This window comes from Bubalus bubalis, chromosome 20, assembly GCF_019923935.1.
Source record: "Bubalus bubalis isolate 160015118507 breed Murrah chromosome 20, NDDB_SH_1, whole genome shotgun sequence".
Classification (NCBI taxonomy): domain Eukaryota; kingdom Metazoa; phylum Chordata; class Mammalia; order Artiodactyla; family Bovidae; genus Bubalus; species Bubalus bubalis.
In genome coordinates, this window is record NC_059176.1 from 62,855,315 (window position 1) to 62,876,161 (window position 20,847).

Genomic DNA, 20,847 nt, shown 5'->3' on the forward strand with positions numbered 1-20,847 from the left:
CAAATATCAGATCTTGGTCCTCATATCTGTATATATTTCCTGTTTTACAATATAAGACAGAACACCTACTTCTGGGCAGGAAGAAATTCTGGACTGGTAGCCCTCCCAGTTACTACTCTCTTCCTCCTGTTAGGTAAATGGAATCATACGGTATGAATTCTTTTCAGTCTCGCTTATTTCATAAATATCATGTTTGTGGGAGTCACCCATCATATTAAGCATAGGAGTATCCTGATCACTTTCTTTCTATGAACAGATCACAATCTTATCTACTCTACTGCTGATGAACATCTGAACTGTTCCTAATTCTCCGCTGTTACAAATAGCATAGCTCTGGACGTTCTTGGCTATGTCTTTTGGTGAACATATGTCTGCATTTCTGTTGGGTGTATGTTTGGAAGTGATACTGCTGGGTCATAGAGTATTAAGTTTGGACAGAGTAACATGGAAACGTATATTACCATATGTAAAATAGCCAGCCAATGGGAATTTGCTGTGTGACTCAGGGAACTCAAACTGCTTGGTAACAGCCTAGAGGGGTGGGAAGGGGTGGGATGGGGTGGGAGGTTCAGGAGGGAGGGGACATATGTATATCTATGGCTGATTCCTGTTGATGTATGGCAGAAACCAACACAATACTGTAAAGCAATTATCCTTCAATTAAAAATAAATAATTAAAAAAACCCTTAGTAATAAAGCTAAAATTTTCTAAAGTAGCTACACCAAATATATTCTAAACAACCACATATGAGCAAACACATGAGAGCACTACATACTTGCCAACTCGATGTTACGGGTCTTTTAAAAATTTTAGCAATGTTAGTGGAAATGCAGTAGTGTCCTGTGAATTTAATTTTTATTTCCCTGGTGACTAATGAGAGGAATGTCATCTAATACGTTTAATAGCTATGTGGGTATCTTTTTTTTTGAAAAGGCTATTGCCGGGAGTTCCCTGGAAGTCCAGTGGTTAGGACTAGGCACTTTTACTGCTGTAGTTCACTACCTGGACGGGGAACTAAGATCTCACAAGCTGCATGGTGCAGCAAGAAAAAAAAGTCTCTTGCCCACATTTCTATTCAGTTATTTGTCTTTGTTTTATTGACATATAGGAGTTCTGTACAGATTCTAGTTATGAGCCCTTTTTCAGTTACATGTATTACCAATAACATCTTCCTCTTTGTTCTTGTCTGTGGATGAAATATACACCAATTTAAGTACAGACCAATAGAACATCAAGCAGAAGGGAAGAGGGACTTCCCTGGTGGCTCAGATGGTAAAGAATCCACCTGCAATGCAGGAGACCTGAGTTCGACCCTTAGGTTGGGAAGATCCCCTGGAGGAGGGCATGGCAACTGACTCCAGTATTCTGGCCTGGGGAATCCCCATGGACAGTGGTGCCTTGTGTGCAACAGTCCATGGGATTGCAAAGAGTTGGATATGACTGAGCGACTAAGCACACACAGAAGGGAAGGGAGAATTAACATACGTAAGTTCCTTACTTAAGAATGGTCAAACTACCGCACAATTGCACTCTTCTCAACGCTAGCAAACTAATGCTCAAAATTCTCCAAGCTAGGCTTCAACAGTATGTGAACAGAGAACTTCCAGATGTTCAAGCTGGATTTAGAAAAGGCAGAGGAACCAGAGATCAAATTGCCAACATCCACTGGATTATAGAAAAAGCAAGAGAATTCCAGAAAAACATTTACTTCTCCTTCACTGACTATGCTAAAGCCTTTGACTCTGTGGATCACAACAAACTGTGGAAAATTCTTAAATAGATGGGACTACCAGACCACCTGACCTGCCTCCTGAGAAATCTGTATGCAGATCAAGAAGCAACAGTTAGAAATGGACATGGAACAACAAACTGGATCCAAATTGGGAAAGAAGTACGTCAAGCCTGTATATTGTCACCTGCTTATTTAACTTATATGCAGAATACATCATGGGATTGGCTGGATGAAGCACAAGCTGGGATTAAGATTGCCAGAAGAAATATCAATAACCTCAGATACACAGATGACACCATCCTTATGGCAGAAAGCGAAGAGAAACTAAAGAGCCTCTTGATGAAAGTGAAAGAGAAGAATGAAAAAGCTGGCTTAAAACTCAACATTAAAAAAACGAAGATCATGGCATCTGGTCCCATCACCCACATGAATGGGTTCCATACCATTCATGGCAAATAGATGGGGAAACAATGGAAACAGTGACAGATTTTATTTTCTTGGGCTCCAAAATCACTGCAGATGGTGACTGCAGCCATGAAATTAAAAGAAGCTTGCTCCTTGGAAGAAAAACTATGACCAACCTAGAAAGCATATTAAAAAGCAGAAATATTACTTTACTGACAAGGGTTTGTATAGTCAAAGCTATGATTTTTCCAATAGTCAGGTATGGATGTGAGAGTTGGACTATAAAGAAAGCTGAGGGCCAAACAATTGATGCTTTTTAACTGCGATGTTGGAGAATACTCTTGAGATTGCTTTGGACTGCAAGGAGATCCAACCAGTCAATCCTAAAGGAACCCAGTCCTGAATATTCACTGGAAGGACTGATGCTAAAGCTGAAGCTCCAATACTTTGGCCAGCTGATGTGATCAGAGCCAACTCATTGGAAAAGACCCTGATGCTGGGAAAGATTGAAGGCAGGAGGAGAAGGGGACGACAGAGGATAAGATGGTTGGATGGCATCACCAATTTGATGGACACGAGTTTGAGCAAGCTCTGGGAGTTGGTGATGGACAGGGAAGCCTGGTGTGATGCAGTCCATGGGGTCGCAAAGAGTTGGACACGACTGAGCGACCGAACTCAACTGAAGTTCCTTATATTATCTAGAAAGTATTTAATTGACTAATTATATTAGAGTGTAATACACCAGGGATACATGCAAAAAATTCTATGGTAATCACTAGAAGAAAAAAATAACATAATGTATAACTCATCAGTTAATAGGGAAGTGGAATGACAAAAATATTTGACTAAACTAAAGAAGGCAAGAAAGGAGAAGGAAAGAAACATAAAACTGATAGGCAAAAGGAAATAAAAAACTCAAATATATCAATAATTAAACAAAAAATATGAAGACTGAAAATTAAGAGATAGAAAAAGATAATATAGGAAAATTGATATCAAGAAAGCTGGAGTATCAATTTTAATATCAGCCAAAATAGATAGGGAACAAAGAAGAGCAATATATACTGACAAATAAAATAATAGATTAAGAAGATAGGCTGTTTAACTCTCCTCCCACCCAACAGAATATATTAGAGTATATAAAACAATGACTGGCAGAACCATGGGGAGCTATAGATGGATCAATAGTTATTGTTCAAAATTTAAGCACACTTACCTTAAGAACTAATGTATCAAATTGGCAAAAGAGAAAAAAAATATAAATTTGAGTAACAGAATTAATAAAGTTACCATACTAAGGAGTTATTAGAACCTTAAACACAATGAATAAAGAATACAGCTTCCCTTTGTAGCACACTTGGAACATGCACAAAAATTGATTATGGACTAGGTCACAAAGAAGCTTCAGTAAATTTCAAAGAGTTGATCCTATACAAATATGTTTCTGCCCACAATGCAGTAAAATTACAAATTGATAACATCAGAATATTTTTGGAAAAAACCCCATATATCTGTAAACTAGAACACACATCATTTGAATAATCCTTGGATTAAAGACTAATTATAGAGTAAGTTATGAACTTACTAAGACTTGATGTGAGAGACAGTGCTCCATGTTAAAACATGTGGGATGGGTTAAAGTAAGACTCACAGAGACATTTTGGAGAATATCTTTGATATTTTGGAGGGAAAGACTTTGTAAATAAACCTCCAAAGCATAAATCAGAAGGTTAAAAATTAATGGATTTGACTCTAGAAAATTCAAGTTTCACATCATAAAGAACATCATAGACAAAACTAATAAATGAGCAATAGATAAAATGTTTGTAGTATTACCAATCTATAATACACAAGAAAATCTCAGCTATTAATAAAAAAATACATGAAATCCCAAAAGAAAAACCAGAAAGAATGCTAACAGGCTGTTCATAGGAGGGGAACCCAAATGGCTAAACTGTACGTGAAGAGGTACTCAAACTCACCAATAAGAGAAAAGTAAGTAGAATTAACAAGTGCTGGTAAAGAATCTACCTACAATGTGGGAGACCTGGGTTCAATTTCTGGGTTGTGAAGATCCCCTAGAGAAGGGAAAGGCTACCCACTACAGTATTCTGGCCTGAAGAGTTCCATGGACTGGATAGTCCATGGGGTTGCAAAGAGTTGGACATGACTGAGTGACTTTCACTTTTCACTTTTATATGCATCAAGGTGACAAAGGTTAGAAAGACCAACTATGCCAAGGACTGTCGGGGATGTGAGAAAACAGGAATCCGTGTGCCCCGCAAGTGGGAGTGCAGATGAGTGTAGCAATTGGCTAGCGTGGTGCCCTTGAAGTATGAGTGTACCCTGTGACCATGTAATCCTATCCCTGGAGCACAAGCCTCAGAAAAAGTCTTCCTGAGACTCCTAAGTGGAGCTGCACAAGGATATTCATGGCAGCACCACTGTGGGAGCTGGGCACGAGCTGAATACCACGGCTAGCAGGACGGACATGCACAGGAGGGCAGATGCACTCTATGGAGCACAACAGAGCAGGCCGCGGCGCTGCACAGGCAACAGCTGGATAAAAGCCAAGTGGACAAAAGCGAGAAACAGAGTGAGACACACGTGGCAAATTCATACAGACCTAAAATGTACAAATGCAGAAAACAATACTATTTATTATTCAGAGATGCAAATTTAAAGACATAGGTCATTGTTTAAAAAGGTGTTTATGAGGGACTTCCCTGGTGGTCCAGGAGTTAATATGCCACCTTCCAAAGCAGGGGGTGAGGGTTAGATCCCTGGTAGGGGACCTAAAATCCCACATGCCTTGAGATCAAAAAACTAAAACATAAAACAGAAAGCAATATTGTAACAAATTCAATAAAAACTTTAAAAATGGGCCACATCAAAAAAATGTTAAAAAAAAAGAAAGGTATCTAAGATATGTACGAGACAGAATGAGAATAAGGATCAGAGATAGAAGGGAAAAACTCAGTTTAAAAAAGGATACCAAAAGTTCGCATGGACTGATGAATTCTCTGTATTTCATATCCAAAACACTCCCAAATAAATTAACACGAGTAGACTTATGATCACAAAAATGTCTGTAAAAGCATGAATCAAAGTTAGCCCTTCCCAGCTTCCATTCATATGGAAGCAGTAGGTGTGCTCCTTCGGGGCCCTTTCCTTCTTAAAAATGAGTCCACTGGGTCCCTGAGGTCTCTTGGGAATCAAGCAGTCTGATTATTAAGTTAGTGAATTCTTCCAGCTTGGGTTAAGGGTCGCCACGTAGGTCTGCTGGGGATTCTGTGCTTCTTCTAGAACAGACATTTCTCTGCCCTCTTCTTTCCACAAACACACCCTTTCAGAGTGTGCAAATCCTGTCACCCCACTGCTCTGAGGATTGGCTTGGGGTTGGCCTTTGGAAAGGGATAGATGAGCTGTCCACCCAAGGCTCCTTCCCCAGGCTCCAAGCATTTTCTCTCTTCCACCGGGGTTTACTTGGTGAGTGTAGGGTGGGGTTAGGGAGAATGGGGAACAATCCTCTCATTCTCATGGATTCAGATATCTCTAAGATCTTTCTCCTTTGAGGCCCTAATCATAAAATCAACATATTGAAACAGTTTAGACTAGAACAGTAGGGGAGGAAAGGAAAACGGGGCTGGGGGAAGGGAAGGGAACAGGAGTGTGAGGAGAGGGGCAGGGAGAGCAGGTGAGAAAGAGAAAACCAAGAGGATGACACCAGGGCTCTAGGACCAGGGGCGGGTGTGGGAACACCACACACCTAGTGCCGAGCACCCCTTTGATTTGTGTAAGCCTTGGTTGCGGCTGCTCTGCCACGACTGTGGTCCCCCCTCTTACTGCTGGAAAATGGCTGTGGAGAAGCCACGGCAATGTCATGCAGAAGCTCCTTCTGTTTGAAGACAGAATCTTCTGGCAAAGAACCTCCAGCAATCACGTATATGGAAGGTCCTAAACTGGAAACTTACTGTGCAAATGACAATTTGATCCGCGCTTGAATTTCCATCCATTCTTCTTTTATAATCTTTCCACATTGGAGCATCTCCTTTGAAAGTATCTCTGCCTTTGTCAAATTCTTTGAAGCTTCCTTGAACCTGAGTTGTGTTCAGAAAACTTTATATCTGGTGCTGCATTCTGGGGCCCTGGCTCCTGGACATCCTTGCCTCTCATACTGCCCATCACCCTTCCTGAGCCACCTGTCAACTTTTGATTTGGCCTTTAAAATTAAATGCAAGCACTATGAATGGTATTTCTACCTGTAAAGATTAGAGGCAAAAGGATACTTTTGAAGGGAGAGTAAGGCTTGCCCCAAGGTATGGAACAGCTCAACCGAACACTTGAAAACATCTGTATTGTCATTGTATGGAGGCACAATGGAGCTGGTGAGGATTTCTTTGGCTTTTTCTGCATGCTGTTTTGCTTGTAGTGACATTCCTGTGGACAAAAAAAAAAAAGAAAAGAAAGGAAGTCTCAGTTTCTCTTTCACTTCAGTTGGACAGGAATATAGTTGATTTTGGCCAGGGAATCTAATGCGATGACTTCACATATCTGCAACTGGCACATGGAGCTGTATCAGGGCAGCGTCAAACACCATCATCACTGGAAGAAACAATCACTGGAAGTTCTCAAGATAAAAATGTTTCCTCCACATGCTCTTTTTGGAAATCAACAGAATAAGCAGAAACTGAACAGCTCTGAAACTTCACCAATATCAGATACAAAATGTTATAAATAATTATAAAAAACAAAAGGAATTTACAAAGACTATAGCATTCTGGGAAGGAAATAAAATTTTCATAAATTTTGCTTCTGGCTTTGTGATACCAGTCTTAATGGAATACTAAAAATTCTGAATCTTCTGCTCACCCATCCATAATCATAACTTTAAAGTTGCTTTAATATAATACAAATATGATGATATCTACCAAGACTGACAAACAATTCCAATGAGATAAGAGGCTAATGTGCTACAATCTCTTATTTCCATGTGGTAAACACATGGAGTTTAAAAACCAGTTACTACCAAGAACTAATTCCCAGCGGGTTCTAGTATTCTTCCACTGGCATATTCATTTGTGGAAAAGGTGATATTAGGAGTATCAGGACTTCTCACTTTCCCATACCCTCACCTTCTTCCCTACAACAACACACCCCTCCACTCATATCCCAATACTCCTGGTCTTACATTCTTCATTACAAGGAATTGTACCTTCAATCTCTAAAAAAAAAAAAAAATAAAGCTGTCAAAATGTGAAGTTCATTCTGCTCCTATGTCTATAAAACAGAATAGATTTTCTGATGGAGAAAATCCAGGGCATGCATTTGCTGTATCAATAAGGGAACTCAAACAGGGCCTCTGTGATAGGCTGAAGGATGTGATGGGGAGGAAGATGGGAGAGAAGGGACATGGGTGTACCAATGGCTGATTCTTGCTGATGTGTTTTTCTTGCAGAAAAACACAAAATTCTGTAAAGCAATTATCCTTCAATTAAAAAATTAAAAAAAGAAGAAGAAATAAATACAGGCAAAAAGAGAAAAATCCAGGGTATGCTATTTTTGTAGGAGCACTTACAGAATTTTGTCTTTTTTTTTTAAAGCACATAATCAACCTACCAGAAATTTATTAGTGCCAATAACATAGCAATATTATAAAAGACATGATCAGTTTAGTTTAGTTCAGTCACTCAGTCATGTCTGACTCTTTGCAACCCATGGACTGCAGCATGCCAGGCTTCCCTGTCCATCACCAACTCCCAAAGCTTGCTCAAACTCATGTCCATCGAGTTGGTGATGCCATCCAACCATCTCATTCTCTGTTATCCCTTTTCCTCCTGCTTTCAATCTTTCCCAGCATCAGGGTCTTTTCCAATGAGTCAGTTCTTCGCATCAGGTGGCCAAAGTATTGGAGTTTCAGCTTCAGCATCAGTCCTTCCAATGAATATTCAGGACTGATTTCCTTTAGGATTGACAGGTTGGATCTCCTTGCAGTCCAAGGGACTCTCAAGAATCTTCTCCAACACCACAGTTGAAAAGCATCCATTCTTCGGTGCTCAGCTTTCCTTATGATCCAACTCTCATATCCATATGTGACTATTGGAAAAACCATAGCTTTGACTAGAGAAACCTTTGTCAGCAAAGTGATGTCTCTGGTTTCTAATATGCTGTCTAGGTTGGTCATAGCTTTTCTTCCAAAGAGCAAGTACCTTTTAATTTCATGGCTGCAGTCACCATCTGCAGTGATTTTGGAGCCCCAAAATATAAAGTCTGACACTGTTTCCATTGTTTCCCCATCTATTTGCCATGAAGTGATGGGACCAGATGCCATGATCTTAGTTTTCTGAATGTTGAGTTTTAAAGCAACTTTTTCACTCTCCTCTTTCACTTTCATCAAGAGGCTCTTGAGTTCTGCTTCGCTTTCTGCCATGAGGGTGGTGTCATCTGTGTATCTGAGGTTATTGATATTTCTCCTGGCAATCTTGATTCCAGCTTGTGCTTCATCCAGCCCAGCGTTTCTCATGATGTACTTTGCATATAAGTTAAATAAGCAGGTGACAATATACAGCCTTGACGTACTCCTTTCCTGATTTGGAACCAGTCTGTTGTTCCATGTCCAGTTCTAACTGTTGCTTCCTGACCTGCACACAGATTTCTCAAGAGGCAGGTAAGGCGGTCTGGTATTCCCATCTCTTTCAGAATTTTCCACAGTTTATGGTGATCCACACAGTCAAAGGCTTTGGCACAGTCAATAAAGCAGTAGATGTATTTCTGGAACTCTCTTGCTTTTTCGATGATCCAACAGATGCTGGCAATTTGATCTCTGGTTCCTCTGCCTTTTCTAAATCCAGCTTGAACATCTGGAAGTTCACGGTTCACATACTCTTGAAGCCTCACTTGGAGAATTTTGAGTATTACTTTGCTAGTGTGTGAGATGAGTGTAATTGTGCAGTAGTTTGAACATTCTTTGACATTGCCTTTCTTTGGGATTGGAATGAAAACTGACCTTTTCCAGTCTCATGCCCACTGCTGAGTTTTCCAAATTTGCTGGCATTTTGGGTGCAGCACTTAACAGCATCATCCTTTAGGATTTGAAATAGCTCAACTGGAATTCCATCACCTCCACTAGCTTTGTTCATAGTGATGCTTCCTGAGGCTCACTTGACTTTACATTCCAGAATGTCTGGCTCCAGGTGAGTGATCACACCACTGTGGTTATCTGGGTCGTGAAGATCTTTTTGGATAGTTCTGTGTTTCTTGCCACCTCTTCTTCACATCTTCTGCTTCTGTTAGGTCCATAGCATTTCTGTCCTACATTGTGCTCATCTTTGCATGAAATATTCCCTTGGTATCTCTAATTTTCTTGAAGAGATCTCTAGTCTTTCCTATTCTATTGTTTTCCTCTATTTCTTTGCATTGATCACTGAGGAAGGCTTTCTTATCTCTCCTTGTTATTCTTTGGAACTCTGCACTCAAATGGGTTTTCAGTTCCTTTTCTCCTTTGCTTTTAGCTTCTCTTCTTTTCTCGGCTATTTGTAAGGCCTCAAACAACCATTTGTCTATTTCTTCAAGGAACTTGAACTCAACCTACTGGAGGCAGAATGGGTTGAGGTTCAAGAATGCTAGCCCTGAAATCACACTGCCCAGAGGATTTCCTGCTCCATCAGTTACCCAGAAATTTTGGCCTTATCTTTCTGGACTGTAGACAGAGAAAATACCATTACCTGCCTCATAGCACAGTAGTGAAGTGTGTGTGTGTGTGTGTGTGTGTGTGTGTGTGTGTGTGTGTATGTGTTAACTCACTTCAGTCGTTTCTGACTCTTAGCGACCCCATGAACTATAGCCCATCAGGCTCCTCTGTCCATGGGATTCTAAGTAAGAATACTGGAGTGGATTGCCATGCCCTCCTCCAGGGGATCTTCTGGATCCAGAGATTGAACCTACGCCTTTTAAGTCTCCTGCATTGGCATGAAGGTACTTTACCATTAGTGCCATCTAGTGATGATTAAATGAAATTATATGTGGAAAATAGCATGGTGCCTGGCACTCAATGAGACCTCAGTAATTAGTAGATACTGCTTTTATTTTAATTTGAGTAAAAAAAAAGTCCATAATGAAGAAAGGTAGCAGACTGTGGTGGGAAAGCATCACTTAAAATCCCAGATGCCAGGACATTGGCACTGGCAACCAAAATCCTAGATCTGAGTCTTGGGTCAGCTATTAACAGTCTGACCTGGGGCAGCCTGTTTCAAATCAAACTAGCTGTTTCCTCTGAATCTAGAAAACAGGGGGTAGAGGGGTGTGGTTTGAACTAGATGATCTCTAGGGTCCCCTCTGGCTCTAACAGTCTTTGATCTAACGGGTAGGACCAGTCTACAGTCAGGTTCGGCTAAGTTTGTTGGGTGGCAGTTGTAAGCATAGCATTGTGGTGTTTTCCACTTCACTTCATTTACTCACTCATTGGGCCGATCCATGAGGCTGGGAAGGCAGCAGCATCATTATCAACATCATCTCTTTTCAGCTGAAGGGACAGAGACGTGCTCTTGTGCATCTTGTCCACGGTTGCCAGTCTGTTTTTGCCTTCTCTGCATCTATTCTCCCTTGCCCTCTTTTCTTTTTCGAATGCCCCTGCACACTCAGTCCACGTGATTTAGCCAAGGCCAGCCTCTCCCCCAGGATCCAATGGAAGCAAAGTCAGGTCTTGCCAATCAGACTATGTGCGTATGCTCAGTTGCTAGGTCATGTCCGACTTTTGGCAAGCCCATGGACTGCAGCCTGTCAGGCTCCTCTGCCCACAGGATTCTCCAGGCAAGAATACTGGGGTGGGGGTTGCCATTTCCTCAGACTAGTTCTTGTCTTTGGCATACAACCCAAGTCATCCCAATAAGAATCCCCAAACTGTGAGATTTTGGTCAAGATACATTCTTTTTTATCCTGGGAATGCTGAGGAGGGAAACCTGAAGCTGCTGGCAACCTTGCTGCCACCAATGTGGGCAAAGTTGGGCTAAGAATGGAGCCAATACAGAGGAAAGCAGAGTCAAGTGCTGGAGAAAGAGAGGAACGGAAATCTGATCATGTTGTTTGAAAACGTGGATCTGGCTAAGTCTGCTGCTGCTGCTGCTAAGTCGCTTCAGTCGTGTCCGACTCTGTGCGACCCCATAGACGGCAGCCCACCAGGCTCCCCCATCCCTGGGATTCTCCAGGCAAGAACACTGGAGTGGGTTGCCATTTCCTTCTCCAATGCAGGAAAGTGAAAAGTGAAAGTGAAGTCGCTCAGTTGTGTCCGACTCTTAGCAACCCCATGGACTGCAGCCTACCAGGCTCCTCCGTCCATGGGATTTCCTAGGCAAAAATACTGGAGTGGGGTGCCATTGCCTTCTCCACTGGCTAAGTCTACAGTAAGACTTACCCTTGGATTTTAAGGTGTATGAATCAATAAGTTACCTTTTGCTTACTGCCAGCTTGATTTAGCCTTTTATTTTGGGGGGAGGGGCTTGGTCTCACAGGCAAGAGATTTTCCATCAATACATATATGAATGGAGTCTATTTTAGGCTCCGACTCTCGACCCTAGGCCATTTCTACAATGCCTTCAAAGCTAACAAATCAATTTTCTCCTAAGAACTGTTTTTAAGATCATAAAGAATAAAGCTCTGCAGGGCTAAAATCTTCCTTCTCTTTTTTGCATATTATATTAGAAAATCATATTGGCTGTGAAAGGAAATGGCTTCTCAGTGTGTGGAGAGGAGAACATCCAAGGAAACCTGACCCTCCTAAAGTTAAGCCAAGTCTGGGAAAAAAGCAGAAACCAGCCAGATGATCCTCCGCAGCCTGAGGCAGACTCACCTTTCAGCTGAAGATAACCCTTAGCCAGGTTAACGTGCGCCTCGGCCAGCTTCCAGTGGGAATCACCGTAGCAGATCCTTGTCAGAGCCATGCAGTGCACAAGCTCATGGAGAGCCTTTTTGTACTGAAGGAAGGAAAAACGGGCCCACTAGTTAGACAACAAGGTACAAAATCAATGTGTACTTTTATCCATTCAATATACATTTATAGAGTGATGATTATGGGCCAGGCATGGTTTTAAATATATGTGATACATCAGAGAACAAAACTAAGATCTGATTTGGGTGGCAGGGTATTCTTCTGGTTGGGTGAAATAGACAATATACATTTAAAAAATGGTAAAATTTATAGTACATTTAAGATTATAGTACAAAGATATGTTTTTGGTGACAGGGTATTTATCTGGTTGGGTGAAATAGACAATATACATAAAAAACAGTAAAATTTATAGTACATTTAAGTTTATAGTAAATAGTGGAAAATGTTATGGAATAAAGAAGCTGCCCATAAATGACCAGCTCCTACATCTTCAGACACAAGTAGGCCAGTGGTGGTAGTTTTCAAGTAACACCCTCTAGCTCTCAATTCAAACATCTTCTTTAGTAGCTGGGATATTAGCACAGCCAATGAGGTCAGCAGGACTTTGCAAGCAGATTTTGTTAAAAGAGTAAGAAGCACATTTTCATCCAGTGCCAGGACAAAGAGAATAGTGAATGGTGTGGATTCCAGCTCCAGGTCAGCTTAGAGCAGCAATATTCTCAAAGCAAGGCTGGTGGTTTTAAAATACAGCTCTGAAATTCTTTGACACTCCTTTCATCCAGAGATGGTGGTCTATGCCCCTTTTCCTTGAATCTGGGTTTATGACTGCGTGGTTAAACTAATGTGGAGGCAGTGGGGCAGCACCACTTTTCGGGCCCAGGCCTTAAAGAACCGGCAGCTTCTACTCCCTGTCTCCCCTTAGGTACTCACTCCTGGAACTTGCTATGAGCCGAAAGGTGTCTCCCACCCTCAGATTCATTTGTTGGAGTCCTAAGTACTTCAGAATATAACTACATTTGGAGAGATGAACTTTGAAGAGGTGAAGAAGTTAAAATGAGGCCATCACAATGGGGGCCTCATCTAATATACTGGTGTCCTTATAAGAAGAGAAGGAGACACGAGAAATGGGCACACACAGAGAAATATTTTGTGAGGACACAGAAGGCAGGAGTCAGCAAGGCATGGAGAGAGGGTGCTGAATAAAACCAACCCTTTCAACACCTTGACCTTAGACTTCTAGGCTCCAGAACTGTGAGAAAATACACTTTCTTGGTTGAAGCCACCCAGTCTGTGGCATTTTGCTACGGCAGCCCCAGAAGACTAATAGCTTAACCATGATTTCATGAGGAAGCCTAAGCGGCCCCACAGAGAGGCCTCCACGGAGATGAGCTGATGACAGCGTCAGTCAGCTGCAGAACACTGCCACCCTGGCAGCGGATGCTCCACGCCTGCTGAGCCCAGCTGATGCTGTATGGAGCAGAGCTGACCAGACCCCACTGAGCTCTGCACAAACTGTAGGCTCATGAGTGAAATTAATGACTGTTTTTGTTTTACACCACTAAGTCTTGGTCTAAGACTGCCTACTCAGGTGGCACTAGTGGTAAAGAACCAGCCTGCCAATGTAGGAGACATAACAGATGAGGGTTCAATCCCTGCGTCGGGAAGATCCCCTGGAGGAGGGCATGGCAACCCACTTCAGTATTCTTGCCTGGAGAATCCCATGGACAGAGGAGCCTGGTGGGCTACAGTCCATAGGGTTGCAAGGAATCCAACATGACTGAAGCTACTTAACACACACACATAAACACACATGTCTTGGGACGTGATATAGCAATAGATAGCTGGAATAGCAAAAGAGGAGGTAGAAGGTATGCAGCCTAAGGGAGTAAAGCAGAGGAAGAATGGTAAGAATAAGGATAGAGTTGTGTAGAAAACCCAGGAGAAGACCCAGGATACCCGACCCTCCCAGTCAATGCCTAAGCTCAAAGGACTTGCACTTCCACACAGTTTCCATGTGGGTTAGAAACACTTTCACTGTGAAACATTCCCTTGACAACAGTACATGGCCAGACACTTGACCCCAAGACAGCTGCTTTTCTGACTTAGCAAGAGAAGCTGAGGGCACACTGTGCTCACTCACAGTGATAAAGGAAGATGGAGCTGTGTTTTTTTCCCATATGTAGTATAGTAAAAGTAACACTTTTCTTACTACAAAAATAATATATGCTCATTATCAAAATGTTGCTGTTGTTTAGTCACTAACCTGTGTCCGATTCTTTCAAGACTCCATGGACTGTAGCCAACCAGGCTCTTCTGTCCACAGGATTTCCCAGGCAAGAATACTAGAGTGGGTTGCCATTTCCTTCTCCAGGGAATCATCCTGACCCAGAGATCAAGCTTGCATCTCCTGCATTGGCAGGCAGATTCTTTACCACTGAGTCAACAGGGAAGGCCCATTATCAAAACACAAGTGAGCAAACAAAAGAAGGAAAAAAGAAAAATCACCTGCCATTGTACCTCTTCAAGATAAGTAGGTAGCTAAATCTTTTTCTATTCTTCATTCTTGTGAATCTATATATCTTTTTCTTTTTAAAAATAGGCTTATAAGCTACATAACTGTTTGCAACTTGTTTTCACAATTTGTGAACATTTCTCCATATCATGTTTTGTGATAATTTTTAATGGCTGTACAGTATTTTACTGTATGGATATATCATAAGTGAGTTATTCAACCCACAAATATTTAAGCACTTAGGTTGTTTTAAAAAATTTTTTCTCTCTGAACATCCTGTGTGGATAGCTTTGCTCATATCTGTAAGTATTTTCTTAGAATGAATTCCTGGGAACATGACAATTGGGTAAAGGATATGCAAAGCCCTGAGGCTTTGCTGGAGTTTGCTAGACAGCTTCCATGAGAAGCTGCCCCCATCCCGCACCTCCCTTCCAGCGTGGCATGTGAGCATGAAATGCCCCTTACGCAGTGCCCAGCACTAGTTGGGGGTTAACTTGCCAATTTGTCAGTTAGCTCTTTCTCCTTGTTTTAGTTTTCATTTTTTTCCTGCAAAGCTAGTAAGGCTGAACATCTTCATGTGTCTATTGGCTTCATGTGTGTGTATTTCTTCTTTTGGGAAACATCTTTTTATGGCCTCTAAGAGCCAGGAAATTTAGGGAATGGCTTCCTCGGACACAGAGCAAACGAACACAGTGTATGAGAAAGAAATAAATTATAAAAACATTGAGAAGTCTAGACAGACAGTTTGCCAAAAAGAGAGGGGGACCTGATCTGATGGTGAATCTGTCCCAACCACAAGACTCCAAGGAAGGGCTATATGCAGCTGAGAGTCTGCCTCTCAGATCACAGCCTGGGTCCTCACTGCCTGCATCAAGGACCAGGGCCAATGCCTAAGCTCAAAGGACTTGCACCTCCACACAGTTTCACTTTGAAACTGTGGCCTGTCCTCGCTCTGCTTTTTTATTTGCTAGAATGTGTAGTCCAGATATCCTTTTTTGATTTTCCAAACTTTACCCTGCCGGTTCCAGTGGCTTTAGCCAACAGGCCTGGGTAAGAGGTAGAAGAGAAGTATGTGTAGGCAGACAATCTCAGAACTGGGATGAGCCTCATATATAATCTAGTTGATCTCCTCAATTTAAGGAAGAAATGTGAGACCAGAAAGGCAAAACGATTTACCACCAAGTGGCAGAATCAGAACTCACAGTCAAGCTCCTTGATGCAAAGTCCAGAGCTCTTCCAACAACATCATTCTTAATATTAAAACACACGACTCTGAGGATCAGTTTGGCCATAAATGGCCAAATGGGCATTTCATACACAGCTCTTGGTATCTAAATACTATTCTCTACTAGGATGAAACAGCATTCCCTGAAACCACAGCTGGAACAGGGAAAGTACAAGATGAAACCAAAAAATCTTGTTGTGCCTGAAATCAAGGAAAGAATTATAGGGACGTATCAAGAACTCAGAAGCCAGATTGAAGGGGCTCCCACAGCAAATATACAATAATTTAAGTTTTGATGATGATAATGGATTGTAACACATTGAAAAATAGGATATCTTGAACCCATATTGATATAAATAAATGAACAATGATGTGTGAAGAAGGGAAGGTCTTCCTTGTAAAAAGAATGCTAATAAACAAATATTGAAAGCATGGCAAAGTCAGAGAATCACCATTTGACAAACATCATAGCAATAACTGATTCAGGTGAGAATCATCAATGCATGTTAGAAGTAAGGGGTGAAGTTTTGATGAGGAATAGGATATATTTATAGTGTTAATAATTCTCCCCACAGGATACTGATTAATTACAAATGGAAGAATAATAATTCTACAGTGAAGAAACCTTCCAGATAGCACCTTAACCAAGTTATCAAATTTAGCATCATAGTAACAAGACAAACAGACATCATATGCCTTCTAGATGGCAACCCACTCCAGTGTTCTTGCCTGGAGAATCCCAGGGATGGCGGAGCCTGGTGGGCTGCCATCTATGGGGTCGCATAGAATCGGACATGACTGAAGCAATTTAGCAGCAGTAGCAGCAAGATGCACCAGAAAGGGCCTTTTTTCAGGTGTGTGGGATTTCTGCCCCAAATATATAATCTGATTCTAATCATCAAGAAAACACATGACAAATTCAAATTGGGGGGTATTCTACAAAACAGTTGGAGTATACGTTTGTGGCACCTGACAAATTCTTTTGTTGAAGCCCTAAACCCCCCAATGGGGCATGTGGGGATAAGGCCTCTAAAGATGTAACTAAGGTGAAATGAGGTCATAAAGGTGGGGCCCTGATCCAATAGGATTAGCGTCCTTTTGAGAAGACACACCTTTCTCTCCTCCTTCCCCTACCCTCCAGGCACAAAGGGGAGGCCATGTGAGGACACGGCTCGAAGGTGGTGGTCTACAGCCCAAGGGGTGAGTTCTCACCAGACAGAAGCTCTGCTGGCTCCTTGATCCTGGACTTCCAGTTTCCAGGATTGTGAGGAGTAAATTTCTGTTGTTTAGGCTGCCCAATCTGTAGTATTCTATTATAGCAGCCCAAGCAGACTAATCAAGTGCTTTTTACAAATATCAAAATTGTGGAAGACACAGACAGGCTAAGGAACTGATCTGACAGATTTGTTGGTGTTTTGTGCTCGTGCTCAGCTATGTCTGATTCTTTGCAGCCTGCCAGGCTTCTCTATGGAATTCTCCAGGCAAGAATACTGGAGTGGGTTCCTATTTCCTGCTCCATGGGATCTTCCTGACCCAGGGATTGAACCCACCTTTCTTGCATTGGCATGTGGGTTATTTACCACTGAACCACCTAGGAAGGGCTTTTCTAATAGATTAGAGGATACTAAAGAGGCCTTGTGGCTCAGCTGGTAAAGAACCCACCTGTAATGTGGGAGATCTGGGTTTGATCCCTGGGTTGGGAAGATCCCTTAGAGAATTCAGGAATGGGTACCCACTCCAGTATTCTGGCCTGGAGAATTCCATGGACTGTATAGCCCATGGGGTCGCAGAGTCAGACATGACTAAGTGACTTTCACTTACTCAAACTCACTCACTCAAAGAGACATAATAATTCTAGTCAGCCAGATTTCATGGACTAAAACATGACTCTGTCTAATATTTTTCCTGTAAAAGATACTACTGAGATAATTGGAGGAATATGAATAAGGTTTATAGATTAGATAATAATATGTACCAATATTAATTTCCTAAGGATTAAAGATTTACTAAGCATGGCCCCACCATCAGAACAAGACCCAGTTTCCCCCTCAGTCAGTCTCTCCCATCAGGAAGCATCCATAAGCCTCTTATCCTCATCCATCAGAGGGCAGACAAAATGAAAACCACAATCACAGAGAACTAACCAAGCTGATTATATGGACCACAGCCTCGTCTAACTCAGTGAAACATGGGAGCTGTGTAGGGCCACCCAAGATGGACAGGTCATGGTGGAGAGTTCTGACAAAACATGGTCCACTAGAGAAGGGAATGGCAAACCCCTTCAGTACTTTTGCCTTGAGAACCCCAAGAACAGTATGAAAAGGCAAAAAGATAGGACACTGAAGAACTCCTCAGGTCGGTAGGTGCCCAATATGCTACTGGAGATCATTGGAGACGTAATTCCAGAAAGAATGAAGAGACAGAGCCAGAGCAAAAACAACACCAAGTTGTGGATGTGACTGGTGATTGAAGTAAAGTATGATGCTATAAAGAACAGTACTGTATAGGAACCTGGAATGTTAGGTCCATGAATCAGGGTAAATTGAAAGTGGTCAAAAAGGAGATGGCAATAGTGAACATGGACATTTTAGGAATCAGTGAACTAAAATGGAGTGGAATGGGTGAATTTAACTCAGATGACCATTATATATACCACCGTGGGCAAGAATCCCTTAAAAGAAATGGAGTAGGCCTCACAGTCAACAAAAGAGTGAGAAATGCAGTACTTGGATGCAATCACAAAAATGACAGAATGATCTCTGTTCATTTCCAAGGCAAATCATTCAATATCACAGTAATCCAAGTCTATGCCCCAACCAGTAATGCTGAAGAAGCTGAAGTTGAATGGTTCAATGAAGAACTACAAGACCTTCTAGAGCTAACACCAAAAAAGATGTCCTTTTCATTATAGGGGATTGAAATGCAAAAGTAGGAAGTCAAGAGATACCTGGAGTAACAGGCAAATTTGGCCTTGGAGTACAAAATGAAGCAAAGCAAAGGCTAACAGAGTTTTGCCAAGAGAATGCACTTGTCATAGCAAACACACTCTTCCAACAACACAAGAGAAGACTCTACACATGCACATCACCAGATGGTCAACATTAAAATCAGACTGATTATATTCTTTGCAGCCAAAGATGGAGAAGCTCTATATCGTCAGGAAAAACAAAACCAGGAGCTGACTGTGACTTAGATCATGAACTCCTTATTGCAAAATTCACACTTAAATTGAAGAAAGTAGGGAAAACCACTAGACCATTCAGGTATGACCTAAATCAAATCCCTTATGATTATACAGTGGAAGTGAGAAACAGATTCAAGGGATTATATCTGATAGACAGGGTGCCTGAAGAACTATGGATAGAGGTTCATGACATTTACAGGAGGCAGCAATCAAAACCATCCCCAAGAAAAAGAAATACAAAAAGGCAAAATGGTTCTCTGAGGAGGCCTTACAAATAGCTGAGAAAAGAAGATAAGCTAAAGGCAAAGGAGAAAAGGGAAGATATACCCATTTGAATGCAGGGTTCCAAAGAATAGCACAGAGCGATAAGAAAGACTTCCTCAGTGATCAGTGCAAAGAAATAGAGGAAAATAATAGAATGCAAAAGACTACAGATCTCTTCAAGAAAATTAGAGATAGCAAGAGAACACTTCATGCAAAGATGAGCACAATAAAGGACAGAAATGGTATGGACCTAACAGAAGCAGAAGATGTGAAGAAGAGGTGGCAAGAATACATAGAAGAACTATACAAAAAGATCTTCACAACCCTAATAAACACAATGGTGTGATCACCCACCTAGAGCCAGACATTCTGGAATGCAAAGTCAAGTGGGCCTCAGGAAGCATCACTATGAACAAAGCTAGTGGAGGTGATGGAATTCCAGTTGAGCTATTTCAAATCCTAAAGGATGATGCTGTTAAGTGCTATACCCAATATGCCAGGAAATTTGGAAAACTCAGCAGTGGGCACAGGACTGTTGTAAAAGGTTAGTTTTCATTCCAATCTCAAAGAAAGGCAAAGCCAAAGAATGCTCAAACTACTGTACATTTGCACTCATCTCAGTTGCTGGCAAAATAATGCTTAAAACTCTCCAAGCCAGGCTTCAATAGTATGTGAACCGTGAACTTCCAGATGATCAGGCTGGATTTAGAAAGGGCAGAAGAACTGGAGATCAAATTGCCAAGATCTGTTGGATCACAGAAAAAGCAAGAGAGTTCCAGAAAAATATATACTTCTGCTTTACTGACTATGCCAAAGCCTTTGACTGTGGATCGCAACAAATTGGTGGAAAACTCTTCAAGATATGGAAATATCAGACCACCTTACCTACCTCCTGAGAAATCTGTATGCAGGTCAAGAAGCAACCATTAGACCTGGACATGGACTACAGACTGGTTCCAAATCGGGAAAGGCGTACATCAAGGCTGTATATTGTCACCCTGCTTATTTAAATTATATGAAGAGTATATCATGCAAAATGCTGGGCTGGATGAAGCACATGCTGGAATCAAGTTTCCTGGGAGAAATATCAATAACCTCAGATATGCAGATGACACCACAATTATGGCAGAAAGTGAAGAGGAACTAAAGAGCCTCTTGATGAAAGTGAAAGAGGAGAGTGAAAAATTTGATTTAAAACTCAAGATTCAGAAAACTAAGATTATGGCATCTGGTCTATCACTTCATGGCAAATAAATGGGGAAACAATGGAAACAATGACAGACTTTACCTTTTTGGGCTCCAAAATCATTGCTGATAGTGACTGCAACCATGAAATTAAAAGACGCTTGCTCCTTGGAAGAAAAGCTATGACAAACCGAGACAGCATATTTAAAAGCACAGACATTACTTTGCCAACAAATGTCTGTCTAGTCAAAGCTATGGTTTTTCCAGTGGTCATGTATGGATGTGAGAGTTGAACTATAAAGAAAGCTGAGAGCCAAACAATTGATGCTTTTGAACTGTGGTGTTGGAGAAGACTCGTGAGAGTCCCTTGGACTGCAAGGAGATCCAACCTGTCAATCCTAAAGGAAATCAGTCCAATATTCATTGGAATGACTGATGCTGAAACTGAAACTCCAA

The 20,847-nt window shown here is 41.5% G+C and overlaps 1 protein-coding gene across 6 annotated transcripts in view; it reads right to left on the minus strand.

Moving 5' to 3' along the window:
• The window catches only part of TTC23 (tetratricopeptide repeat domain 23), a 157,274-nt gene that overhangs the window by 83,525 nt on the left and 52,902 nt on the right, over positions 1–20,847 (minus strand). For all 6 annotated transcript variants that reach the window (XM_025271599.3, XM_025271595.3, XM_044932794.2 and 3 more), the window contains 3 exons: positions 11,983–12,106; positions 6,428–6,578; positions 6,113–6,238 (listed from right to left, as the gene is read on the minus strand). In XM_025271599.3, the coding sequence (XP_025127384.2) occupies positions 6,113–6,238; positions 6,428–6,578; positions 11,983–12,106 (401 nt within the window). The remainder of the gene's footprint in view (positions 1–6,112; positions 6,239–6,427; positions 6,579–11,982; positions 12,107–20,847) is intronic.